The sequence below is a fragment of the Callorhinchus milii genome, unplaced genomic scaffold (assembly GCF_018977255.1).
Source record: "Callorhinchus milii isolate IMCB2004 unplaced genomic scaffold, IMCB_Cmil_1.0 Scaffold10, whole genome shotgun sequence".
Lineage (NCBI taxonomy): Eukaryota > Metazoa > Chordata > Chondrichthyes > Chimaeriformes > Callorhinchidae > Callorhinchus > Callorhinchus milii.
The window spans coordinates 13,188,512-13,216,320 of record NW_024704751.1 but is presented as its reverse complement, the minus strand read 5'-3'; the positions used below and the strand labels follow the sequence as shown (position 1 = coordinate 13,216,320).

Below are 27,809 nucleotides of genomic sequence, written 5' to 3'. Positions count from 1 at the left end.
GAATGAGGTGGTAAACAGAGCTGGTCTGTAAGGGACTCCGGGCCAATGTATGTCAATGTCAGTAAATGGGCAAAGGAACAATTGGCTGTTTTGCTAAATTTATTCAGGTGATTGACAAAGCTGCTATATATAACACAGTTAGAAGGTCACAATGGGCAAGAGCAGCATATTGTTCCTCTGCTGGTCATTTGGTCTGTTGTCAGCTGAGAACGACTGGTGCCTTTGTCCTTTAGCTCCCCTCTGAGCTCAACGTTGGTCTATCTCAACTTGGATAATCTGATTTTATTGGTAAGTACTTGGCTTTCAACTTGTTTCACTTGGGGGAACTGATAAAACCAGAATCTATGATTAAACTCCAGCTAAATCCACTACAGTATCTGCTTCTGTTACAGGGGACAGAATTCCCAGGATAATGCATTAAATAATCTTTTTAAGGCAAAACTGTATCTCAACTAAATCCAAGTTTGATAGTTTATTTAACTATGATCAATAACAAGCTGTTATAAGTGATTGTATGCTGTGCATAGTGAGTGGAGATAACTTAATTTGTTTTGTAAGATTAATTCTGCATCTTAATCCACTAGTTACATCATCCCAGAATTTGCTGTAATAAATAGTTGATGTTTGTAGTTTGTGTTTAGCAGGAATATATTACAAATTGTACATAATAATTATAGGTTACCAATTTTAATAAAATGCAACTCTGGAGTCACCATTACGATCCAACTAGAAACTTGTGACATTTTACTTTACAACCTTATTTTTAAAATATTCTTCTGTATAGAAGGCCCATTCATTTTGCTCACAAAATATACAGTCAATTCGCTTTACAGTATATTCTGTGAAGTGCTTTGAGACGTCGCAAAGACACGATAAGGCGAGGTATCAAATGCAAGGATTATTATTATTATAATTGTCTTGCTGTGTGTTTTCTAGGAGACTGAAGCCATTATCTAACCATGGCCACCAAATCGCTGCAGCCTTATCAAGGTAGCTTCGACACATTTCATGGTATGAGAGGGGCATCGAGCGAGACAGAGAAGAAGATTGTAAGTCAAAAATCCAGGTGAGTGTATAGGGGATCCAGGTGAGTGCATTGAGATTCTTCCTGAAGTTTAGGCTGCAAGCTTACTGTTTACCAATGATTAATTTACAGTTTTGCTTCAATCTTTCTTCTGAATGCCACGGAAATAGAGTAAGTCTAGACCCAGGTGGAATTTCACTCCATGAATCTGTTCAGAAATCACTGAATAAATAACCGCATCATATTTTAATATGCTTTCATGCATCTTTTAATTAATTTAATTTAAATTTGGAGATTTTGGGCCATCCTTTCGACATGAATGACACCATATAAATGGAAGTTTTTGTTGGAAATATTGTCAAATATTGTTGATTTCAGCAAAACTGTTGCCAACAGAAGAATGGAAGTATATTTGGATTATTGTTCTAGCATTTTCTCCATTACTCAGTGGGTAATTTCATTCCAAACTTGTATAATAATAATAAACCTTGCATTTGATATAGCGCCTTATCACATCTTCTAGACGCCTCAAAGCGCTTCACAGAAAAGACTGTAAAGCGAATTGACTGTATATTTGTGGCTGAAACTTGGTGTCAGTGCAAATGGAGGGTCAATCTAGAACCCTCTCTTGTGCGTGTCGCTACAGGGCGGAGCATGGATCATGCCCGAAAAACAAAACTTGCACAATAGTTTTAACAAGACAAGAAAAATGTATTGTTAGCAAAGAAGTTGTACCTCTGTCTGCCTTCTCCAGACTCTCCTCCCACACTCCCAAGCCCCCAGCTTTACACTGGGGCTCAATTATCCGTGAGGGCTGCCTCCCAATTATCACAAGCTCTTGTTATCTCCCTTTAGACAGTAGGTCGAGCGCCAATAACCATAAAAGACAGTGACAGAGTTACCCACGTATGTCTTGCTGGTCAGATACATGGCATGCTAATGCCTTAATGTTCTCATCCTTGACTACTGCTCATTGTTAGCTTGGCGGGGAGAGAAGACTGTATGTTAAGAGAGGGACAAATGAAAACTAAAGCGGAGGAGGTTGCCCAAAGTAGTTTGCATACTGTAGTTTCCCACTGGCCGCAGGCAGAATTAAGCTCGGGAGTTCCAATGCTTCCTGCAGAGACCACAGCTGTTGTTATTTTATCAGCTGTTGCCCCTTTGTGCCTAATAAAGTTTCGAAAGTGCTTATTTTCTATTTCTAAACCAGTTTGCTCATCTCTCCTGAACGTGAGCTAAGTTTTTTTTTGCTGTTGTCTGGTAACTGATATTGCAACACTGCAAAACACTTTGAATTGCTTTAAATAGAATCTTTCTGAGAGTTACTCTTTGATGAAGATTTGTGATAGACAGAGATTGAATTCCCTGTTGAGGTAGATATGCTCAGACGCACCCATTCATTATCTCTAGTGTTCACCTACTTTATTCACTTGAGGATTGTACTTGAGCAAGGCTCCCTAGAAGTTATTGCTTAAATGATTGCAGCAAATATAATAATAATAATCATTGCATTTGATATAACGCCTTTCACATTGACAGGAAGTCTCAAAGTGCTTCACTAGATTCACTGTAAAATGTGGTAGGGGTTTCGTAGACAACGTAGACAATTTCGTAGACAAACACAGCGGGTAATTTGAGCCCAGCAACGTCCCACAAACAGCCAACGAAGTGAATGACCCATTTTATCTAGATAATAAGATAATTAGACCCTACTCAAGACTCTCCTCTTCGACCGTGCTTTCGATCACCCTGCTTTCCCCCCCCCCCACCCTGCGTTCCCCCCCCACCCTGCGTTTCCCCCCCCCCACCCTGCTTTCCCCCCCCCACCCTGCTTTCCCCACCCCGCCCCCCACCTTGCCCAATCTCAACCCTCAGCTTGGGTCCGAAACACTGACTGTCCAGCGTCTTGGGATGTCCTCCCGACGTGAAAGGCGCTGCACTCATGTAATATCGTTGTTGTTAATGCGAGCATCGCTTAATATTTAATCTATATAATAAGCGACTTTTATGAGCGATTAGGTCAATGTGAACATTGTACTGTGGTCTTTTAAAACCATTTGCTGAAGTCAAAGACCATGCAATCCGCAGTCTCGCCGCCAATTATTCAAGCGATTTGACTCCCTCAGAATTCCATCCACAGTCTCTGGGTATCCAGCTTTCATAGTTATTTCAGTCTATGGAATGTCCCAACCATTGCTCTGTTAGTGTCCACAGCGTTAGACGCAAGCCAACCTCTCCTGATTGGAGAATCTTGTTTCGGGGCTGAGTGGGATTGTTTCATTGAAACAAAGCATTTCATGTTCAGGTGTTAATGGCAAACTTTACTTTCTGTCTTTATTGACATTAAAAGGTGCAGTTCTGTGCAGTTCAACAATAATCCTTGTGTTTGATCTAGCGCCTTTGATGTCAGGAGGCAGTTTCATCTCAAAGCACTTAACAGAATATACTGTCAAGTGTAGTTACTGTGTACTTGTGAGGATGTTTGTAATTGAACGGTTTAACTGATTTTTAAAGAATTAATTTACATTTACACAAACGTGGGTGGGTTGGTTGTTGCATGTCTCACAAATGGTGCGAGTATTTCCTTTCATTGTCATACAGCTTCCTCTCTATCTCCTGATTGCAACACATGGCTTCAGTCATTTTGTTTAACCTTTGTCACCTTGAAGATACTGCACCAGTTACATACAGTATCTGATCTCATTTCAGTAACAGTATCTGATGCGAAGACGGATTCCACCACATAAATTATACTAAGAAAGCACAAAGGTTCCACCGCTAACGTGGCATACAAACTAGATAAATGGCCCATGAGCTGTAAAATAAAACACTTTATCATATCAAGTCAACATAATTCACCCTGTTCTTTCTCCTGCCAATTCTGTCCAAAGTTCCTCTGTGATTTACATTCAGTAAAACTCTGGCGCTGATCGTTTTGTCTGGTGTGTAAAGTAACCTGACACACTTTCAGTGAGCTGGGACTTGCCGATAAAGGAGACAAAGGTTAGAAATAAAACCAAATGGAAATTGTTGAAATAAAAGCAATTAAAATATTAATACGGAACTACTACTGCTACAACAAGCATTGATATAGTGGCCCTCACGTGGGCAGTGTCTTAGAGCGCTTAACATTGACGGAGCCTGACATCGAGCTGGGGAGAGGGAGGAGGTGATTGTAAACGTGGTCGAAGAGGAAGAAAGTCTTTGATCATGCTTACAATCACCTTCCCCCATCCCTTGGTTGTATAAGACAGGAATGTATATAGTGATGCAGGAAACTGTCACAGATATTATCAAAACCAAACCGCTTGATCATCCACTTTCCAACTGGCAGATAACATCAATTTTGACCACAAAGAAAATTGGCAGAGTGTCGAAATGAACCTGCACTTGTTGTAACTTTGATATTACTGTATTTGGTGTTTAGTTATTAATAATTGATTGTAAGTTTTGTTAAAAATTCCCCCTACTTTTTTAAAGGGCTGAAAGAATCAGACACTCTTCAAAAGGAGAGAAGGACGCTGGCAGAAGTGTATTGTTTGGAGACGAGATGAAAAGGCTGGATATAGATTACTATAAGGCTAAAAAGATCTTGCAGAAGAAGTTTGACCGCAAGCCTCTACGTGACAAGGTAACCATTTCTCATCAACAAAGGATCCTGACATTATCTTTGCTAATTGTTGTGTGTTTTAGCAACACATCCAGTGCCTGATGCAATATACAGCAACTAATGTTCATCAATAAAGATGATCTTACACTTTACCCTGAGGAGCACATAACGACTCAGGAAGGTACCAAGGTTGATAATTACATAAAATTGCATAGAATTTCATAACACGGAAACAAGCCATTTGCCCCAATTACGTCTGTCTCGTGTCTCCTCTTAAATGATTTTGTGCTTTTTGCAGCAAACCTTCCTACAGCTTCCTACAGTGAGTTAACATATTTTCGCCACTCTCTTGTGCAATGATTTCTATATGGCTTATTTTGTGTCGTTTTAGGCAGAGAAATGGGCAGCAGAGGAGAGGCGCTGTGCCGAGCAGATTGAAGCCTCTTCCCCCGAGTTTGTCATTAGATTGAGATCCCACACGGTCTGGGAGAGGATGAATGTTAAGCTTTCCTGTATTGTCCAGGGGGTACCTTCCCCTCAGGTTAAATGGTAAGAAAACCCAAAGGAAACTATAAGTCTGTGCAAATCAACTAAAGGTAGAGACTAAAGGAGAGGAGGGTCTTAGGACGGGTTTTGAAGGAGGCAAGGGAGGGGAGGCGAGGCGGAGGGAATAGCAAATAGATACATTAACTTTGTCAGTTAATTTACTCAGAAAGCTGAGGCTTCGCCTTTGATTAATCAATGGCAAGCTAGCGGTTTTAGCTGGTTTGACTCCAACAGTTACCAACGCACGTACTCTGGGTGGCCCCCAACCCTTGGCTTTGGCCAACCTGCGCCTGATACTTTCAGGAATTAGGTAAGCAGGAGGCGTCCCTCCAGGGAGAGAGAGAGAGTGCGCATTCCATTCCAGCAATCTATCTCTGGTATTTCTGACACCCGTGTGTAGGTGGGATGAATGGAAATCCCATCTTGGTTTGGATACTCTTAAGCCTGGTGATGGGTTTCTGCATTTTTAATGCTCCATATACATTTGTAAGCCAGAAGACAGTAGATCTTAAGTTTCGATGGGGCTGAGATTTTTTTTGGGGGGATAAATCTGTCTTTATTGTTCCTAGGTATAAGGATGGATACCTAATAGAACCAACAGCTGTTCCTGGCAAATACACAATTGAGAACAAGATTGGTTTGCAGACACTTGAGATTAGCAGGTATTTGTTTCTTATTGTCGATGCATAAATATGATAGCATGAGGAATTATTATTATATTTAATAATTGTTACTCCCCAGAAACAATTAAAGGTCAACCTTCTCAGCCTCTGAGTTACTATATATCAGGATACTGCAGGGATAATACTGTGAGAAAAATAGTAACAAACATACTGAAGAAAGCCCGTGAGATTGAGTTAATTGACTCCTTTTCCTCCCAGATGCAGCCCGGATGATTCAGGTGAATACTGTACGATCGCTACCAATACTCATGGAGAGGCATCATGCTATGGGACAGTTCTAGTGAACAGTAAGTCTCGAGCGCTTGATAACCAGCAATTTCTCCAAATCATTGAAGATCATTTTAAAGTCTTTGCTCATTTTAAAGGTAAAAACTAGTAGGCCCCGCCTCATTATATCCCAAAGTGCTTCACGTGATTTTTACTGTAAACTCTGTATCTTTGTTAGTGTCAGATGTTAACCATCCCGAGACCAGAAGGTTTGAGTTTGAATCTCAGTGAATCCATTCAATTCTCCCCTCGCCCCCACTCATCCCCGCTCTTCCCACTCTCAAGGTCAACAAAATGGACACAGGCGCAATGGGCCAAATGGCCTCCTTCTGTGCTGTACGATTCTATGATAAAACTGGATGACAATGAAGTGGTTCCTCAGTCAGTCCCAATGTGGGGCTTGGACTCATGACCGCTACCAATCGATCCCTGTCAAACACTTAAAATATGGTGAGTGCACTCCAAAAGGGAAGTACTAAGACAGGAAAGTTCTGCAAGTCTACTCTGTGCTTGTGTACTGCAGAGATTGCATTAATCTTCTGTTGCCTCAGAGCAAAGATCTTTCAATCTTTATTGGGCTCCCTTAATAAGGATAACAGTGTGTGATTCCTTTCCCCCCTCTTCTAAGTCAAATGCAGGTTGGTTTCCACTGATGTAGCATTTCACAATATGCCATTAGATTTATGTGGGGGTGGAACTCTCCAGGGGTCCTTGAACCTTGCAGTAAATAAATTGTCCTTTTAACTAACATCAGTTTGTTTACCCGCTGTGTTTATGATCACTTACAGAATATAGAGACACTTATTCAGGATATGAAACTGTCAGCATAGAGGGTAAGTCTTTGGTGGATTTGTGACCTGGCTGAATAACAATCCAGGTTGAGCTCTTCGCAAATGATCACCGTATTGTGTATTAAATCTGACGTGAAATCCCTTTTGTTGGTCTACTTAAACAAACTAAACAGGCATCAAATTCTGCTTAGATTTAATCTTTTTAACAACGGTGTTGAAACAACTTCCAAACGCAGAGTGAATTGAAGCAGTTTCCATTTTCTGCAGCATCTTAAATTTTAAGACAAAATGGCTTATTGGCTAAGATTCTGAAAGTAACAACAACAAATTAGATTTGTATAGCGCCTTTCATGTCGAGAGTTCATCCCAAGGCGCTGGTACAGTAACCACAGAAGTAACCATTTAACTTTGTTGCTTCCTGTAGCGAGTCCCGTTGAGTTGGACGTTGACATTGTCGATGGCTTTGAAGTTTCTTTTGCTCAAGAAGATGGCTCTCTTGTCCTAGTCTGCACCTTTTCCTCGCCCTTACCAAAGCACCAACAAGACATCTCCTGGTTTCGGGATGGTCAGTGAGCATTGAAATAGAATCTGTTTTGCTGGTAAACCTAATGCATCTCTGTGGAGCAGGAGGTACCATCTGTGATTTTAATAAATTTTCTAATTACAGGTGATTTACTGGTGGAGACTGATTGCCTTGGGATCGAGTGCACGGATTACTATGCCAAAGTGACTCTCAGCGATATCCACAAGGAGGATGAAGGCTTGTACACCATTCGCCTTCCAACACTGGATGGTCACAAGGAACATAGTGCATACGTGTTTGTGAGAGGCAAGTGGAACATTGAATTGCACTCATGAACACTTCCATGCTTCATAGAACCAGAGAAATCTACAGCATTGAAGAAGGCCATTGGGTGTGTGTGTGTGTGCTGTATTATTGAAAGAGAAATCCATTCAGTCCCATTCACCTGTCTTTCACCATCTCCCTGCACATTATTCCTATTCAGATATCTAGCTAGCTCCCTCTTGAAATCTAATATGAATCTTGCCTCTAGCATTGCACCCACTGGCAAATCCACATCCCAACAACTCAATGTAAAACAGGTCCTCCTAATCTTCCCCTTTTCTTCTTTGTTAATTAACGTAAATTAATGCCCTCCCATCATTGAATCACCCACAGATGAAAATAATTTCTCCCTATCGACTCTATCAAAATGTCTCAGGTTTTTAAAGACTCCATATCAGGTTTCCCCATCAACCTTCTCTGTTCCAATAATTCCAAGTTTTATAAATTAAATTCTTCCTGACTCTTATTTTGTATTTACTTATAATGGAAGCAGATTCGATAGTAGCTTTCAAAAGGGACTTAAAAAGGAAAAGTTTGCAGGGCTATGGGGTAAGAGTGGGGCAGAGGAACTATTGCGATAGCTCTTTCAAAGAGCCAGCACAGGCACGATGGACTGAATGGCTTCCTTCTCTGCAGTATGATTCTATGATCAAACCCTGTCATTTGACTACAGAAGAATTTCAGTGCTTGACGCTCACTGCCTTCCTACAGATGGCCCAGCAGCAGTAACTGGAGCCCCTGGTTCACCCCTGGATGTCCAGGGACTTAACGTTAACCAAGATTATGTCTTTGTTACCTGGAAACCACCAAGTGCTGATGGAGGGAGCCCAGTCCTTGGCTATTTCGTTGAAAGGTTGGTCCTAGCAAGTTCCACTTGATCAGGTTCGTGACTGAGCAATTTCAGTGTCGAAAAGGAAAGGAGATGTCTCAGGCAGGGACCTTACCCGGGTGCACAAGGTTTTAAGTGAGATTGAGAAAATAAACTAAGAACAATACCCAGCAGTAAATAGAAACCATTTGGTTAGTCGATTGGTGGATCGCTTTCCAGGAATAATAATAATGATCCCTCCAAATATTTGGTCACTCAATCCATGACTGTTTGTGGGACGCTGCTGTGTGCAATTGGCTGCCGCATTTTGCCCACAAAATACACAGTCACTACACTTTACATTATATCCTGTGAAGCCCTTTGAGACGTCTCAACGACGTGATAAGTCGCTATATCAAATGCAAGAATTATTATTATTATTAATACAAAGGCACCAAGACAGTTGAACAAGAGGACATAGGTTTAGAGTTGCAATGGGCAATTTCAAGATGGTCACCGTGAAGTGTTGCTTTACCCAGAGGGAACCAGTGAACGTGATTGAGGCCAGAGCAGTGGGACTTGTTTAACAAAAGCAGATTGATGCTGTGATGTGAGGATGGGTGTTCTGCAAGGATGAGATCGGATGGGTAAAAAAGCAGGAATGTTTTCTGATGGCTTTAGGTGCGAGGAAGGAAGCGAGAGCTGGATCCAATGCAACGATGTCCCCGAAAAGCTGTGTAAGCTTCCCGTCCTGGGGCTGTGTGAAAACACGAGCTATCAGTTCCGAGTTCTGGCAGTCAACAGCGCTGGAGTCAGCAGGCCATCCAAAGTCTCCGAACCAGTGACGACAACAGACCCCACGATAGGAGACAGGATAATGAGTATGTATTACCTCTAGACACGCCTTAGTTGTCTTATCGTCGTATGAGCAATCTTTAGCGGTTTTAATGGGGTCTATCATGTAATTTGTGTAAACCATACAAACAAGTGTTTGTGGGACACTGCCGTGCGCAATTGGCTGCCGCATTTCGTCCACAAAATATACAGTCAATTCGCTTTACAGTATTATACTGCGAAGCGCTTTGAGAGACATCTCAAAGACGTGATAAGGCGCTGTATCAAATGCAAGGATCGAATGAGGGTTCCTCAGTAAGCTGTTAGTTGGTGGAAGACATCAAGTGGAATGTAGACGGGGTGAATAGTTAAATCATGCTGCGATTTTCAATTTTTTTGAATAAACCCTATTACTGAAATCATTAAACCGCTTAAGGCAGCTTGTGTATGTGCACGAACCATGCACATGTCAAACCATGCCCTGCCATCGACACGGTTAAACATAAATAAACCCCAAACAAGTAATGTTAATGGTAATATTCTAGAATTGTGCTTCCAGCATTATGGACAATTATAAAACTTTCTTAACGGCGTTACTTTCTCATTTGTTTATTATCACTGTGCGGTTGAAATGCATTGTCTGACATTTAAGGGACAGAACAAGGTAACACCAGGGGACCACTAACTCACAGCTAATACCAGCAGCTTTCATCATGTGGATTATTGCTTTATTGTGCCAGATGGCAAAGGATGAATTGTTTTAATGTGCGAAGCGATAGCAATAAGGGTATCATTAATATCTCAAATTGCACCTCCTTATAAGTACAACGACGGGTTTGTTTCACATGTTAATGCAAAATAGATGCCAATTATTAACTGCCTGTTGTTATTAATTGACCATGGAGTTTTAACGCAAATCCACTGTTACAGTCCTTAAAATTAAAGTGGTTCCTTTCCATTTCACGCAGCTATCCAGCTGGACCGAGGCAAAATAGTCATCTCGAAAGATGAGCTTGAAGGTGAGTTTTGCCTTAACAAAAGACACGAGAGGAAACTTTCCCTGGTTTATATGTTTGTACTTCGTGAATTGGATTCATGAAACATACACTTGCAGGAATTAGTGAAATTAACGATGTGTTATTGTCGGGTTTAAGAAGATAAGAAGAATGCTCTAGTAGTCCAGGCTTGAGGGGCTGAATGGCCTACTCCTGTTCCTGTAATGGCAAAAATGACTCAAAGGGCATCGATTTAAGGTAGTTCCCGGAGCAAAGGGGAGATTCGGAAGAATTTTTTGACACATCGTTTGGATGTGGAATGCCACGCCAGGTGTGGTGACCAAGGTTGGATTCATATTAACTTTCCATGTGTTCGCGATGAACCAGGTGGCAATGAAAACCGTAGGGAATAATCACAAATGTCAAACCAAAGAGTGCCAAGTCACTGGAGCTTGGTAGCCTTGCAAGTCACGGTGTCACAGTCATTTGAAGAGTTAATGAATCGAAGACGTTGCCTCCTTTGCAGGAGAGGTTTGCATTCCGCTGCCTCCAACCAACGTCCACATTACCGAAGTGGGTCAGACGTACATCGCTCTCTGCTGGAACGAGCCCTGTCCCCGAGGCAGGGAACCCCTGAAATACTACGTGGAGAAGGTAAACGTGTTGAAACCGGATGAGACAGATTGCAACATCATCGCCCACGCTGCTCAGTGATCCGCATGGACTTCGTAAAGCACTTCGAGACATGTGAAAGGCGCTATCACTTGGATCCTGTTGCTCAGTTGTTAGAGCACTCGCCTGGCCAGCCAGATGACCCGAGTTCGATTCCCTTTTAGGGCAAAATGTTGGGCAAGTTTCCTTACTCCACACGCTTCCGTTTGCCCAGCAGTAAATAGGAACCCGGTTGTTAGTGGATTGGCGGATCGCTTTTCCGGGGGTAATAATTCCTTCAAAATAAATTTAAAATAATCTGATCACTCAATCCATGACGGTTTGCTGTGTGCAATCGGCTGCCAAGTTTCGCCCACAAAATATACAGTCAATACACTTTACAGTATGTTTTACAAAGCGCTTTGAGACGTATTGAAGATGTGATAAGGCGCAACATCAAATGCAAGGTTTATTATTATTATTATTATCACTTGTTGCAAGAATTTACAAACCAGTTTGTCTCAGTACATGGTACAAGATTCTGAGATTTGAATAGCGAATGGTTGAAGTAACATCAGCTAAAGACTATCAGTTCATCACAGTAAAAATAAACCAGTTCTCTTTTATCAGAGACTTCACATGTTAGATCCAACATTAGGAACAAATATTCCTGAATCAGCTAAACACAAGCCGGATGCAGATTAAATACTGATCAAACAATAGGCCAGAAGTTCCACCTTGTCTTACCCCGTAAGACTACTCTGTCTTAAAATTCAAGTGCGCAGACTTGTGGAAAATTCCTAAGTTCAACCCTAACTTAGAAGCCGATGTTAAACACTTCTTAAGAGGTTACGAATTTTTATTATAGTTCCACGCAATGTTAAACTTTAAGACGAAAGTGACTTGTACGAACCCACAAAACACACACAGTCTATCCTGTGAAACTCTTTGAGACGTCATCCCCACGTGGAAGGCGCTATATCGGATGTAAGGATTATTATTGTCGCTATAATAATTATAATTTCCATTCTTGTAGCAAGTGGCGTTTACGTTTGTTTTCTCGTCTTTATGTTTAGTCAGTTGCTGGCAGTGGCAGCTGGCAAAGAGTCAACCTGGAGGTTCCTGTGAGCTGCCCGCGATTTGCTGTCTTTGACCTGGATAGAGGGAAGCAGTATTGCTTCAGAGTCCGAGCCGTCAATAAGTATGGGATCAGCGAGCCGTCAGAGCCTTCTAGAGCTGTTTCACACACAGAAATACTCGGTAAAGCCTTTCCCATTGTACGCCTGTGCTCTGGAGGTCTGTATATTATTCACTGTATTATGCTAGTATTCTCACTTCTGAGTCAGAAGGCTGTGGGTTCAAAGCCTTCCCCCCACGTCCGTCTTTGAACTTATGCTGAATTGTTGGAGCTGCTGCCCTTCGGATGAGACATTAATCTGAGGTCTGGTCTGGCTGCTCAGGTGGACGTAAAGTGAAATGTCCCTGTATATACAATAAAGCTGAAAGCCAGTCCTAGGTTAACACTGGGAACAAGCTTCACTATATTATTGCTATGAAGAAAGATGCAGATTTTGTTTTTGTCCCACGTTGAAAAGGACCATTACTAATGTTAATGTTGCCTGTCCTCAGCCGCCCCCTCTCCACCCTATGCCATCATCCCCACTAGAAACACAAAGACATCTGTGCTGGTGCAGTGGCAAGCTGAAGATACAGAGGAGCCCATAGGCTTCTACGTCTACGTTTGTGAGATTGGAACGAACAACTGGGAAATCTGTAATAACAAGCCCGTCACTTCCAAAAGGTTAGCAGAAATTCACGTTGCGATAATGAAGCGTTGCCAATATAATGGAGTAGGACTGAATGCTCAAGTAGATTTTACATGAAACATTGCTGTCAGGTGGCATCTCATCACAATTCCCCGGGGGGGGGAGGCACATGTAGCATATCAATTTGTTTCTCTGTATTTCCGTGAATTTAGAGGAATATTTCTGTTTAAATTGTGGATATTGATCAAATCTTAGGACTGGCTGGGAAGTATCAATGGGGCTATTTGTAAGAAGGATTTGATGTAATGCTCTTTAAGATATAAGTATAAACCAGCACTACCACCAACACTCTGGGATCCCCAAGCCTTGGCTCTTGCCAACCTGCGTCTAATACTCTAAGGAGTCCCTCCAGGGAGACAGTGTGCTCAAAATTCCGTGCAATTCTTCGCAGCTGATTTTTAAAGCGAATAACCTGAAAATTTCACTTTTTTTTTCAAATGGAAAGAAGAGATCCGAAATTGAGCTGTAAGGAATAATTGCGTTGCGGTTTCAATTTTTTTTTATCAGGTTGGTTGTGCATGACCTTAAACCTGGGAAGAAATATGTGTTCCGTGTGAAATCTGCCAATCCTGCAGGACTCAGTGATTATTCCAACGAGTCCACACCCATCGAAGTGAACAGCCCCATCTGTGAGTATGTCATAAAAATAGGTTTAAATCAGCAAAAGTGATAGCTCTTTCCCTCATCGTTTAGAATAAGAGTCATTCTTACATTTCGTTTAGCGTCTTTCAGGTCAGGAGGACGGACGTCTCAAAGCGCTTCACTAGGATTTTTACTGTAAAGTGTAGCCAGCGACTGTATGTGTTTCTTGGCGAATGCGGCAGCAAATTTGTGCACAGCGATGCCCGACAAAAACAGCGACAAAATGAGCGACCAAAGTAAATACGATAACATCAATTTTTTTTTAAAGTAAATAACGCAAAGGTGAGTTGGTTTCTGTGAAAACACATCGATCACAAGAAATGTTCGGACGACAAAACTTTCACGAGGGCCGGAGGCTTTCCATTTGTTTCGAAGGTGCAAACGTCCCGACAATTCACGTGGTCTTAGCCTTCAGACCATTGTGGTGAAATTTTGTTTCAGGCAGACATTCCTCACGCTCAGTCTCTTCCAAACCGCGGCTCGATGCTGGAATGTTCCTGAGTTGCACAGAAGCTCACATTTTAAGGCAACAGTTTTAAGACTAAGTCCAGGTGGAATTTTGTGATCTGAGACACGGCCAGAACGGGCAGAAATATCGCCACCTGCCGGTTTTAAAGAAATAATACATCACAACCTGCAACTCAAGGGATGTGATCTGAATGTTCTATCCATATTTAAGGTTAACATGACTTTCTGGATTTCTTTCCCAGATCTTCCATCAGCTCCTTATGGTTTGGTCCAACTGACCTGTGGGAAGAATGAGATGGTTATTGGCTGGAAGGAGCCCAAATTCCTTGGTGGAAGGGAGATCTTGGGATATTTTCTAGATTGCCATGATCTCGAAGATCCTGACTGGCATGAAGTTAACATTAATCCTATAACAACAAGGATTTACAAGGTACGAGTCAAAGAATAGGGGAAGAGGAATTGATTGATTGATTGATTCATTGATTGATTGATTATTTATTTTTTTCTCAAACAAATTGAAATGCATGTGTGTGATCTTTCAAGTTGCAAAAGTTGACTGAAGGCCATTTCTACGAGTTCCGTGCCTTTGCCATGAACTGGGCTGGTGTGGGAGCCTTTTCAGAAACCAGCGATCAATTTAAATGTGAGGAATGGACCATGGCACAACCTGGTGAGTTTGTCATCTCTCCAAACTTGTCCTAATATCATTAAAACAATGACAGCACACAAGTCTCAAGACACTTCACACATTTAGTTACTTTTACACGGTAACTTACGAATGCTTTATTCCCCCCATAATAAAGCAATAATAATGATATTTTAGTGGCACGTCAGTGGATTTACATCACTGATAAAACGCACACACAAAGCGCTACAGTAAAACTAGCATAAGTCTGATCTGTGTAAATCATATAATCACCAAAGTCTTACATCTGCCTTGTCCCGTTCAAGAGTTTATTTTCTATGCAAGTTTGACATAACTCATATTTGGCATAAATTATTATTATAATAATAATACTTGCATTTGATTTAATGCCTTCTAGACATCTCAAAGCGCTTCACAGAATGTACTGTTAAATAGAATTGACTGTATATTTTGGGGGTGAAACATACATTGTGTTAAATGTTTGGTCCCAACTGATACGACTTGTGTGAGGTCTACTATGTGAACCCCGACTGACCATTAGCAATTGGAGCTTGCCTTCTGTAGCATCTTGTTCTCTGCTTGACTTCTGCTTCCTAGATTTGGGGATGTCAGCCTGTGTTACAAAGTCAAAAGTAAGTGGTGAATATCTGTACCTTCCTGCAGGGCCTCCGTTTGACGTGACCTTCACTGAAGTCCGCCGGAGCTCGCTGGTGGTTCTGTGGCAGCCACCACTTTACACCGGGCAGAGCCCTGTAACCGGCTATTTTGTTGACGTCTGCGAAATTGGATCAGACGAATGGATGACTTTGAACGAGGAGCCTACACTTAACACGCACTTCAAGGTTGGCAAACAGCGTCCAGGACTATTCAGATGGGCGGAAAAAACACAGGCCATGTTACGGCTTAATCCAATATTATCCAATGCACACTTGATGGTTGACAACAATAACAAATTGCATTTATATAACACTTTTCATGCATCCCAAGGGGCCGGACAATGAAGGTTTACACCCGAGCTGCTGGTTGGGATCAGCGAAGGGTGGAGGATAAGTGGGGGATGAAGGAGGGGAAAATGACCAATGGGACGAGCATTGCTTTGTGCTCATATTCTTGCTGTAACTAACCTCTGAGGGTTAGGGGGAGAGGGTGGGGTGTTTTTGAGGGAGAGGGGAGGTTAAAAAACAAGCTGTTGGGATCTCTAAAGATCCATTTACCACGAGTTACACAGAGCTGCAGTGTGACCGATCCTGTATGTTGCACTGGGTTCTAACAGTTCAATCCCGTTGATAGGTTTCCGATTTGAAAGGCGGCAGAAGCTATATGTTCCGTGTGTTTGCAATAAACTCCGCTGGAGCGGGTCAGCCATCACTGCCCTCGGATCCCGTTATCGCCGAAACCAGACGAGGTATGCTACTGTTTCCAAATACGTTCGCATCTCTGGCTTACATTTGCCTACAAAATACTCAGTCACTACACTCGACTGTGAAGTGCTTTGAGTCATCCTCCTGACGTGAAAGACTGTATCAAATGCAAGCATAATATACTTGCATGTGTTTCGCCCACAAGATACACAGACATTTCCCTTCACAATATATTCTGTAAAGCGCTTTGAGACATCTCAACAACTTGATATGGTGCTATAACAAATGCAAGGATTATTTATTATTATTTATATGCAGGAACACAATCCCTTGCTGTATTTCAGCTCCACGAATAAACAAGATTTAAGGCCGTTTTTCTCTCCTTTTACAGGCACCACAGACGTAGAGGCTGGGGTGGATGATGAAGGTAATATTTTTCTGGCTTTCCAGTGCCCAGAGTTTTCCGATGGCTCAAGGTTTATCTGGTCTAAATCCTACCAGGAGATCACCAGCCCCGAGAGAGCCCAGATGGAAACAAAAGGAAACACGTAAGAAGCAAAGGCATTCTAGAACCTTTGATCTTAAAATAATAATGATGATGATAATGATAATCCTCGCATTTGACACAGCGCCTTATCATGTTGTTGAGCCGTCTCAGAGCGCTTCACAGGATAAACTGTAAAGTGAATTGACTGTGTTTTTCGTGGGCGAAAAGCTTTGGAACTGAAAACCGAGCTGAAATTTACAGCGTTTCGTCACTCACTACAATTACCACACGCTGCACACTTTACCCCATTCACCCCAACAACGTAGATGGACACAACGTATATGTACTGTGGAGTGACTGTGCATTTTGTAGATGAACACAAGAGCCAATCTTCCACAAAGCATAATCCCCAAAACAGACATGAAGTGAGTGACCAATTTTATTTGGGGGGATTTTGTTGGTCAGGGCACCGGGAGAGAGAAAATCCCTTCTCTTTGTGCCGTGGAATTTTTTAACGTCTATCTGAACAGGCAGACGGAACCTCGGTTAAACTTCTGATCTGAAGGACATCGCCTCTGACAGTGCAATGCTTCCCCAGCAATGCACTGGAGTGTGTGTGTGTGTCTGAGCTGAAAGTCCCACCATGGGGCTTGAACCCACGACCTTCTGAATCAGGGGAGAGAGTGCTACCAACTGAGCCAGGTTGACATCCTAATCTAACCTCAACACTGAAAACCACTTGAATTTTTCAGATCAAAACTTATCTTTACCGACCCCTCAGAAGATGATCTGGGCACTTACTCGGTGGAGGCGACAAACACTGGTGGAGCATCTTCAAGCTACGCGTTAACACAAGAAGGTAAAATGTGTCGTCAGGATCAAACAGAAACCACAGTAGTTTTTGCCTTTCGCTTGCTTAAATCCGAGTGACTAAACTCTGGAACTTCCCTTTTCAGAGCTGCAGAGACTGAAGGACCTGAGCTATGAGATAAGAAATCCCAGTAAGTTGTTTGTTTGTTTTGTTTTTCTTCTGTTATTGGATGATATATTGGCATCTGTATGTAACAATTTCTATTGGGATTCCTTAATCTGGAACCAGATGGTACATTGGGTACACAGTATGTTGTGGCACAATCAAGGATGGGTTGGCATGATGTGTGTGGTGTGTTCTCAGTAGGAATCCCTACTTGGATCCTTGTTAAGGAATCCTGTTAGAGATTGCCACATGTTAAACTCCGTTATGCAATATGTTAAAATGCAATTGGTGGCTGGTGTATGCAGACAATGTAGTGTAATGATCAAAACCATGGCAATTAGCTTCACACCCTCTTCAGTTAGCTGGGTTCACTCTGGGACGTGAAGATAAAATCCACACTAGGCTATTAACCAAAAGCTAATACAATATGAGTTTCGTTATTGAGTTTCAGATGTTTGGAATGCCTGGCTGCTTACTATCTTGCTGTCAATCTGTCAGCCCTTTGAGACATCCCTGACAACGTGATAAGGCATTATATCAAATACAAGGATTATTATTAGATTAATAGTAGCCGCCACATGATTATTTTTCGCTTTTCCCAATTACAGTGGAGAAAAATTTCACCCGGGTCCAGGTTTAACCTCTGTCGCATTTCAGGGCAAATTCTGAGTCCAGTCTTAACTTTGAAGTCTGATTCCTGTAGTTTTTTAACTTACAGAAACTTACAGAAAAACGCCTTCAGGGCTAAGGATTTCCTTAAGAATTTGACAGGAAGGGGAGGTTGGAGATGAGATGGAAATATCTTAAACACATCTTTAGACAGGAAATAAAACACGCTTTTAAAACAAACCCTTTAGAAGTAATTTGTATCTGAGTCTGCATTGAATCCGGAAAGGATGCTGATTACCATGACAAGTGTTTCCTGAGTGCGTTGGCTTGGCTTTATGTGACTGGGTGACATCAGGCACTGGAGGAATTGGAGCATGTTAATGCAAGGAACACCTGACCCCAGACTGAGCTTAACTTTGGAGGATTTAGTATTGTTGCTGGTATTCCATTCCCCAAATGTTCCCCACGTTGTTCTGCTCTTTGACTAGTTCAGAAGATCCAGAACAAATTCTTAATGACAGTCTTAAGCCCAAAGCTGTTTTTCTGCCAGTTGAAGTCCTGCAGAAAACCGACTTCACAGTCAAGACTGAATTCAAAATTTGCTACGCTTTGAATGGCGATTCGAATGTCACAATCTGATCCTAGCAAGTCAGACGATACAATTAACACATTATATGTATGTCTGGATATCAATTCTCTTTGCCCTCCTTCCCCCACCCCCCTCCACAGAGTATTTTAGACAATTTTTATATTTTTACTGCCATTGAACGAGTCGAGTGATAAAACGATTGAAACCCAAGATCTTCTGATCTTATATCTGTTGCTTACCCAACTGAGCCATCTGGGATGATGGACATACTGTCTGATGGCACTTATAACAATAGTCCGTTGAGCATTTGAGACAGCACCTTTCATATCGAGAGGATGTCTCAAAGCGCTTCAGGGGATTTACTGTAAAGTGTGCGATTGTGCGTTTTGTAAACTAGAAACAAAAGTTATTCTACTCCCTGTGAAAGGTGTGACATTGGGTTGCTTTCTTTTCAGCAATTGCTTTGAAGTCAGACTGGGCTGTGGAGTTCCTGGAAAAGGGTACAGTCCGACTCTGGCTACAAACCCAGAATCTATCTCCTGCTGCTCAGCTACGATTCATCTTTAATGAGAAGCAAGTCTCGAGCACGCCGGTAAAATTCAGCGTTTGTTTCTTCGTTTGCGATTACATCATAGTCTCCCAGATTAAGAACACATGAACATATGAATTTGCTGGTGAAACAAGACCAAGTTTGCCTTCTACCATCCTGGCAGTCGCATGACATGTCATGTCCCAAACTATATTATATATATATATTATAGACCTAGACATTATTTCTTAAAAGAATCTCCTCATCCCAACCCCCAGCTCGGGTCCAAATCCTTGACAGTCCAGCTTCTTGGGATGTCCTCCCGATGTGAAAGGCCCTATACAAATGTAAATTTGTTGTTGAATTTGAGAGAAGAATGACCACAATAAAGATGGAAACTAAGAAGGTTAAAATTCAAAGAACCTTACAAGAGATTTACTTAATCCTTTTCTGCACAGACTCACAAGATCAATTTTGACAAAGCCAGTGGCCTTATTGAAATGATCATCCAAAACTTTGCTGAAGAGGATCAAGGCTCCTATACTGCCCAGCTCCAGGACGGAAGAGCAAAGGGGCAGTTTACACTCGTGCTGATAGATGAAAGTAAGTTTTGATTAAATCACTTAATCCCTCCATCAGCAGGGACCAGAACTAGGTTTGAATTAACTGTATGAAATAGCAACTCTCTCACCACGTTTTATCATAAAGAGGTCATTCACATAACGGGAATGGGAGTTTAACCCTCAAGTATGTTAAGATCTTTGACTTTCTTTTTCAGAGTTTCGAGCCATTCTAACGCAATGCGATTCACAAAGGAGAGATTGGAAGAGAAAACAAGGTAACCCAGTCAGTGCAAAAGGACCCTAACATAACTGTGTTGGTTACATCCCAGGTGAAGGACCTATACATCAAGTCAATGAGCAGTAGCTTAGTCACTAGTTTACAGTTTCATGTGTCCAGTTAAGTACTGTATCTTTCGGTGGTGAGGCAGTGTTGGGTTCGAACATGCTCGGGCCCCGACCCTGACTGCTCAGTGCTTTGGGACGTCCTCCCGCCAAAATGTACAGTCAAGTCACTTGACTTGACACTGTATTCTGTGAAGCACTTTGAGACGTCTCAATGACGCGATAAGCCGACATATCAAATGCAAGGATTCTCATTATTATTCCCAAAGTTCATAGGCGGCAGATAAAACTCTCTTGTCTTGGGAAAGCTGATAATAGCAGCCGTTGAATCTCTTGCAGCCGTGATCCTGTTTGGTCTATGTCTGCTCTTTTTTCCTTCTGATGTTACTTGGATCTCTGAACCTCAGGCGAGAGTTCTGCCCTCCTGGAGGAGCATTGATCTACTCAATCTCACGCCAACTCGAACTGCCGAAGTGTAACTTAGCTATACTTCTTCATTTCATGTTTCCCCACTTCAGCCTGCTCGGTGCATGTCAGAACTTTCTCATGAACCTAATTGGTTTAGTCACATCAGCCTTGGGCTGGCTCTGATTAAACTACCAGACTGGACAACAGCAATAAATTCGCAACACAACAAACGACAGCTGCAAAAACACATTCATTCCTCCTCTTGCGTCCAATTTAACTCTATGTGATGCAAAACAGACCATGGTGACATCTTCTCATACCATGTTGTCTCGTGTTATATCGGCTCCCCTGTGACACCTGTTAGAAGTTCTGCAAATCAGCTCAGTTGAATTAGAACAACGCCTTATAATCGAGATTGCAGTTATGCAATTTATCTCTACGTCTGCTAACAAGTATAAGTATATTCACTTAATCCAAGCAACATTTTAGAATCAAGCTTGTAGTTCTGCAGCTCAGCTTAACGCCAGCTTCTAAACATGCACACAGCTAACTTTGCTAAATCCACTTTTTTTTAATTCACTTCTGATCCCATCACATTTTAATAATTTGCTTCTGATGACAACGGCAGTTTAGTTTGCGCAGTGGGAAATCCGTCATAATGTAACCATTTCTCCTTAAAGAATCCCAAAGGAGGGAACTTCATTCCCATATCGATCTCATTCCCATTTCCTTTTTTGCCTAATTTACAAAAACGGCACCATTTGCTTCATACTTTGCATTTGTGAACGTTTTCCCATTTGGAAACTGGAATGTTTTCTTTTCCTCCAGGACTGATGTATGTTTTTGGCCAGCCAGGTGTCTGTTAGAGTTATATCTATAGTGTCTGAGAGACACATTAACTGAAAGTGTAAAATACTGCATGAAAATATGAATCAGCTGACTATAAAATGCATTCCAGTGCAACGAAGTTATCAAATTAATTTAATAATATCAAATGCAAGGATTATTATTATTAATAATAATAGCATCGGTTTTATTGCACTTATATTCACACTTTTATGCAATTAAACTTTCAGGACCTTACTTTGAGAAGTTACTGCACTGGGAAGTCACAGACAAGTGTGATTTACTTCTCAGCTGTCAGGTAAGACTTAGCAAATAAAATAATTTGAATGCAAGTTGCATTTGCACTTGTTTCAGTTTCACCGAAATATATAAGATCAAAATTATCAGCGTGGCTTTTGTGGTGTATTTATTTAACAGGTCACAAATACAAAGAAAGAAACCATTCTTAAATGGTACAAAAATGGGCATGAGATTACAGATATCATCTATAATCCCCAGACTGGGATCAGCACCCTACAGATATCACAGGTAATGATAATCCCTGACACCCCAGTGCAGTGCTGGGGGTGTACTGCGTTATCAGAGGTGACGTCCTTTGGGTGAGACATTAAACTGAGGTTCCAAGCAGACGTTAAAGATCCCACAGCACTATTCACCTATGGGACTATTCAAAATAGGAGGAAGTGTCTCTCCCCCAGTGTCCTGGCCGACAATTCCCCCGGATAAAAATTGTTCATTCACGTCATTTTGGTTTGTGGAAAATTGCTGTGTGCAAATCGGCGGCTGCGTTTGTCTACAAATACACAGTCACTACACTCTGCAGTAAAATCCTGTGAAGAGTTTTGACATGTTTCAATGACGTGATAAGATGCTGCATCAAACATAAGGGATATGGTTGTTATTAGAATATCCACTCATTTCTGGATGTGATCCAATAGATATCTTAAAGCTTCTACTCTACATTATGCTCAATGGAGATATCATTACCGTTTGCTAACAGTTACTGTAGAATCTTTGTTTCCAGGAACTACAAATATTCAACACCAGCCGACATGAGGGAATAGGGGATAGAGGAGAGTGGGACAGGTGATTAGGAGGGTGGTGTTTCATGTGATGTATTAACACTGACACGGATTAGTTGGGCCGAATGGCGTGTTTCCATGCTGTCAGATTCCATGTAATGTTATATAAATCTCGTGCTTAGCCGTATGGCTGCAGCTGTAGACAGTGTCATCAGATTATTTCTCCTATTACTGAATATGGACTTCTTTATAATCCCCGCAGGTTACTAAGGAAAACGCAGGAGTCTTTAAAACAGTGGTAGCCGATGACAGAGGAGAAGATTCCAGCGTGCTTGAGCTACTTAATAAAGGTACTAAATCAGATTTGGCGGCTCTTTGGATTCTGAAATATATACTCTAATTGGGACAACTCATTGGCCTGCAAACACACAGTCACTATACTTTACAGTTAATCCTATGAAGCACTTTGAGCTGTTCCGACAATGTGACAACATCAAATGCAAGGATTGTTATTATTCTAATACATCTGGTATTGAACTTAAACAGCATTTATTAACTGCTGCAATAGTCATAACACAAGCATCATATGGTGTTATAAATGTGATGCAGTAATGAACTATTCTAAAATGTGCTACTGAGAGGAAATCCGGAAGCAGTGTGTCATTTTGAACATGTCCGTGCTTTTTATTTTGCAGCATTTGATGACGTTTTGAATGAAATCTGCCGAATTAGTGGTACGTGGAAAAGATCCAGGTTGTATTAAGAAATAATTAGATGCAAAGTTGTAGACGCACTGGCCAGTGTAGTGTAATGCTGATCAGAAGTTTACGGATGCTGAGTTATTTTCTGCTTAGCTGATGCAGCAAATCCAAAGCCTCAGCATCCTGACAATCACACGCTCATAGCTAAAAGTAGCTGTCTGCTCACTATTTTTAGCCATTTGCCTCATGATCGACTCCAACAGCTAGCACGGATTCCTCCACACCTCTCCTAGTTGCGGTCATCATTTTATTTGTATTGCCGTTTGCCTAAAAAATACACAGTCACTAACACAATTTACAGTAAAGATTCTCTGAAGCACTTTGAGATGTCTTCCCGACGTGAAAGGCGCTATATCAAATGCGAGGATTATTATTAGTTTAACAGTCAGCAAAATGGTCATGGTTATAGTATCCAGGACCCTTATATTACCCTTGATGATTAACGTTTTGTTTCTTTAATGCAACTTATTTGCTCTCAGCAAAACCTGTTGGGCAATGTGTTTCATCAATGTTTGTAAGCTATAATTTATCTTCATTTCGCCCACAAAATATACAGTCGATTCAATTTCCAGTATATTCTGTGAAGTTCTTTGAGACTTCTCAATGACGTGATAAGGCGCTGAACCAAATACAAGGTTTATTATTATCTGCACGGTATTATTGCACTAGTTTATACAGTGATATCTTATGTGGGCTTTGTTCTTCAGGTGTTTCCGCTTCTGAATTAAAGCTGCAATGTACGGTAGAGGGAATCAAGCTCTATTGCTTTATGAAATACCAAATGGACTATATGAAGAAAACCTGGTATCTCAAGTATGTACAGGACCTTAAATCATTCTTTCACACAACTCGGGATACTTCCTTTTTAATGGGCATTCAGAGTAAGATTCCCACATGTACAGAATGGGGCTTGCAGCACAAGTATGAAGTGATGGCTCCTAAGGCCAATTGCCAAAAAAAAATGCCACATTTTCCACATATCCACATCCCCTGTTCCAGCATTGATGCCTAAAAACTGTATTTGATTTATGGTGGCAAAGTGCCTTAGTGATTATTAATGGAGGAACAAACTTTTTGTATTTTCAGAGAAAAAGTTCTGGAACCTGGAGAAAGGATAAAACCCGGAGATAATATCGACCAAGTCTGGGTGCAGATTTTGAACCCAATTGAGTCAGACAGGGGCAAATACACCCTGGAAATGTTTGATGGCAAACAGACACATAAGCGAACCCTCAATTTATCTGAAAAAGGTAGGGGTGCTTTTATATACAGTACATACTGGGGGAAATATGTCTGAAATAGCTGACTGCAAACAACAACAACAAATAACATTTGTATAACGCCTTTCATGACGGGAGGCTCCCAAGGCTCTGGACAGTCAAGCATTTGGACCCGAGCAGCGGGTTGGGATCAGGAGGGGTGGAGGGTAGCGGTCAGAGGTAAAAAATGTAAAGCACATGATATGAAATCATTGTTCCAAATGAAATTTTGAAGTTTAATTTGTTGGAATTTTGCAGCGTTTGATGATGCGTTAACCGAATGCCAAAGACTGAAGTAAGTATTTTTTTCTTCTCCATCTGTCTGTTTCCTCCTTTGTGTTTAGAATATAAAGCACTCTTAATACTTTATACTACTGAATAATACTTTTGTCGAGCACCTTGGTTATATTACTTTTCTTATGGTATCAAAGTGTGTGTGTTAAATGTTAAAAAGAAATACATTTCTTGACCACTGTTTTGATTTGTTTTCAGGCAAGCGGCATTTGCAGACAAAAGTAAGTTATGTCAAAGTTATTCAAAACTGTCATCACTGTCGTTGACTCTTCACTTGAAAGATAACATTAGAACAATAGCGGTCTGATAGTATTGTTGTAAGAACTTATCTATTCAGTGCCAGCTTGGCTCGGCTGGTAGATGGTTATGGGATTCAAGCTCCATCCCAGGACTTGAGCTCACAATCAGGGATGACATTCCAGTGCAGTCGTGGGAGAGCCCTCTATCGTTGGAGGTGCCAACCTGCAGATGAGACATTAAACCGGGGTCCTAACTGCCTGTTCTTGCGGACGTTAAAGATGGCACAATAAAGCTCTATCCCACATCAATTTTTAACGTTGCAAACTCAAAACCCGTTTCTTGAAAGTGGGGAAAAATCAATTCCCAGGTGGTTTGTCGTCTAACAGCAAAATGAATGTCATATCAAATTGGACGCCACGTTTCTTGTGAAAATCAAATGAGTGAATGTTCTTTTGTCAGCTCCTAAGGAGGAACACAATTCACCTTGCAAATCTATAGAAGTTGTTCTCTGCAGTCATAAGGCACTTAACCTATAAATGTACTTACATGTTGAGTTTGCCTTTGTTCTGACAATAAAGGTTGATCCGCAGGTGTGGATCTGTGTATTGGAGCTTTAATAATAATAATCCTTGCATTTTATACAGCGCCTTAACACGTCTTTGAGATGTCTCAAAGCGCTTCCCAAGATACACTGTAAAGTGAATTGACCGGATATTTTGTGGGCGAAACTCGGCAGCCAATTGCGCACAGCAGTGTCCCACAAACAGTTATGGATTGAAGTCAATGCACAAAGAGTTTGTGTTCACTGGGTCTCACTCGTCAGACTCAGCTTCTGCAACTTATTTATATTTATTCTTTTTCTCCCCAGACAAAGCCAGGGTAGTTGAGGGTCTACCAGATGTGGTTGCCATTATGGAAGACAAGGTAGGATCTCCAAATAGTGTGATCGAATTTGCTGAACATAAAATCATGTATAAATAATAAATGATAATTTCCCTGGAGCTTCACTCCACTCCAGAACAACAACAACAACAACAAGATTCCATTTATAGAGCGCCTTTCACGTCAGGAGGACGTCCCAAGGCGCTGCACAGTTGGGTCATGACCCGAGCAGGGGGGAAATGGTCAGGGTGAGGGGAGGGAAGGGAGGGAGAGAGGAGGGGGGAAATGGTCAGGGTGAGGGGAGGGAAGGGAGGGAGCGAGGAGGAGGAAGAGAGTCGAGAGGGGAGCTGAAGGCACGGTCAAAGAGAAGTAAAGCATATCAAGTGGAGTTCCCTTAGGCTGGTGTAATGTATCTCTGGGTTCCTTATTAAGAAAATACTGAAAATTAGACCCCACAAAATATCTCCATCTTTTGATCGCCAGAGGGCAAACTTTCGTGGGACATTTTGCATTGGTCGGTTATCTAATTCACCCCCAAATAATACGAGTTAAGAGAAATAAATGTGAAAGATATAAAATGCAGATGCCATTAAAAGACATTAAACAGAGAAATTCACAAATGAAACAGAGATAATGTCATTGTATAGCAGGCGGTTAATAGTAAGGTGATATTTAGGTGATAAGGTGATATTGGTATGGTGGTATAAACACTCCGAGCCATCGTCTAGGTGTGAAAGGTACGATGTAAATTATATTGTATTTTGTTGTCTTCAACAGACTCTTACTATGACTTGCCTTATATCTGGAGATCCCGTCCCAGAGGTGTTCTGGATGAAAAATGACAGAGAAATCGTCACTGGGGAGCGCTATCAGATAACGCTTCAGAAGATGACAGTTACTCTAACCATCCAAACCGTCACATGCAAAGACTCGGGGAGATACAGCTTGTTTGTCAGGAACAAACATGGGTCTGACACAGCTAACGTTACTCTGAGTGTGTATAAACACGATGAAAAGCCAAAGGAAGGAATACCAGCCGAGACAGATTATTGAAAAGCGCTCTGGATTGCAACACTATTGCACCAAGGTTTTGAGACGTCTCAACGACGTGATAAGGCGCTATATCAAATGCAAAGATTATTATGGATAAAACGTTCATCCTTTCATTGGCACAAAACCATATCATTTAGTTTTTTTTGTCAGACTACTTGAGGTGAAAACAATACAGTGATTAAAAAAATTTAGGACTATACTGGAATTAATAAGCGTCTTTGATCACGTCGCCCTTTTTTGAGTGGATCTGCTTTAGGGATAACTTTAGTTCCGGGATTCTTTGGGTTTTGATAGAAATTAGCTGTGTTTGCCTGAGACTGAAGGGAAACTTCGACCTGTGAGGGGAAAGTATAAATGATAAATAATCAAACCAGCAATAGGTACTTATACTTTTTCGGGGGGAAATAAATTATTCTCTAAATATTGCAAGTTGCAGGACTCCTTATTTTGGGGCCATTGAAGTGAGCATTAATAGGTTGAACTACGGGATTCCTTTGAACAACATTGCCTCCTGTTAGTGATATCAGTGCAATCAGATAGTAGGTATCTTTCTTTTACTCCCACTAAGTCATTACAGCAATAGGTTTTAGTACCTGTGATCCTTCCCTAATGTTTTCCATGCAGAACAACTCCACTGGTATCATGGAGTGGATGAGCCCTAACAGAGGGGATTACAGTCAGACTCCTTTTTATGAAAATAAAACCAGAAGTCGCTGGGAACACTCAGCAGGTCAGGCAGCATCTATGGAGAAAGGAAAGTGAGTCAAAGTTTCGGGTCCACGACCCTCGGTCAGAACTGAATCAAATTTGTTAACCGCAGAGTATAATGATATTAGCGAAATAAAAGCCCTCTCTAACTCTCCCCGTCTGTCAGTGAGCATTACCTAATGCTATCTCTGTGTCCCAAACAATGGACACGAAACTTTGACACACTTTCCTTTCTCCATAGG

General features: G+C 41.4%; 1 protein-coding gene across 2 annotated transcripts; it reads left to right on the top strand.

The window, feature by feature from the left end:
* Positions 1 to 166: 166 nt before the first annotated feature.
* Positions 167 to 27,599, top strand: myom3 (myomesin 3). 2 transcript variants are annotated; one of them, XM_007894733.2, is made up of 36 exons: positions 167 to 288; positions 937 to 1,066; positions 4,505 to 4,655; positions 5,026 to 5,183; positions 5,750 to 5,842; positions 6,062 to 6,150; positions 6,919 to 6,963; positions 7,346 to 7,486; positions 7,589 to 7,750; positions 8,480 to 8,621; positions 9,258 to 9,457; positions 10,379 to 10,429; positions 10,932 to 11,059; positions 12,133 to 12,316; positions 12,686 to 12,857; positions 13,390 to 13,511; positions 14,235 to 14,422; positions 14,536 to 14,662; positions 15,302 to 15,480; positions 15,929 to 16,043; positions 16,391 to 16,547; positions 17,239 to 17,345; positions 17,443 to 17,487; positions 19,116 to 19,252; positions 19,648 to 19,792; positions 19,968 to 20,027; positions 21,579 to 21,646; positions 21,766 to 21,876; positions 22,633 to 22,720; positions 23,066 to 23,104; positions 23,839 to 23,944; positions 24,218 to 24,381; positions 24,649 to 24,685; positions 24,883 to 24,905; positions 25,793 to 25,848; positions 26,584 to 27,599. In XM_007894733.2, exons 2-36 carry the CDS (start codon positions 960 to 962, stop codon positions 26,857 to 26,859), a joined length of 4,173 nt encoding a protein of 1,390 aa, XP_007892924.2. In that variant the 5' UTR covers positions 167 to 288; positions 937 to 959; the 3' UTR covers positions 26,860 to 27,599. The 2 variants fall into 2 exon arrangements, with proteins under 2 accessions (XP_007892924.2, XP_042194738.1); XM_042338804.1 differs by lacking the exons at positions 6,919 to 6,963; positions 7,346 to 7,486.
* Positions 27,600 to 27,809: the final 210 nt, after the last annotated feature.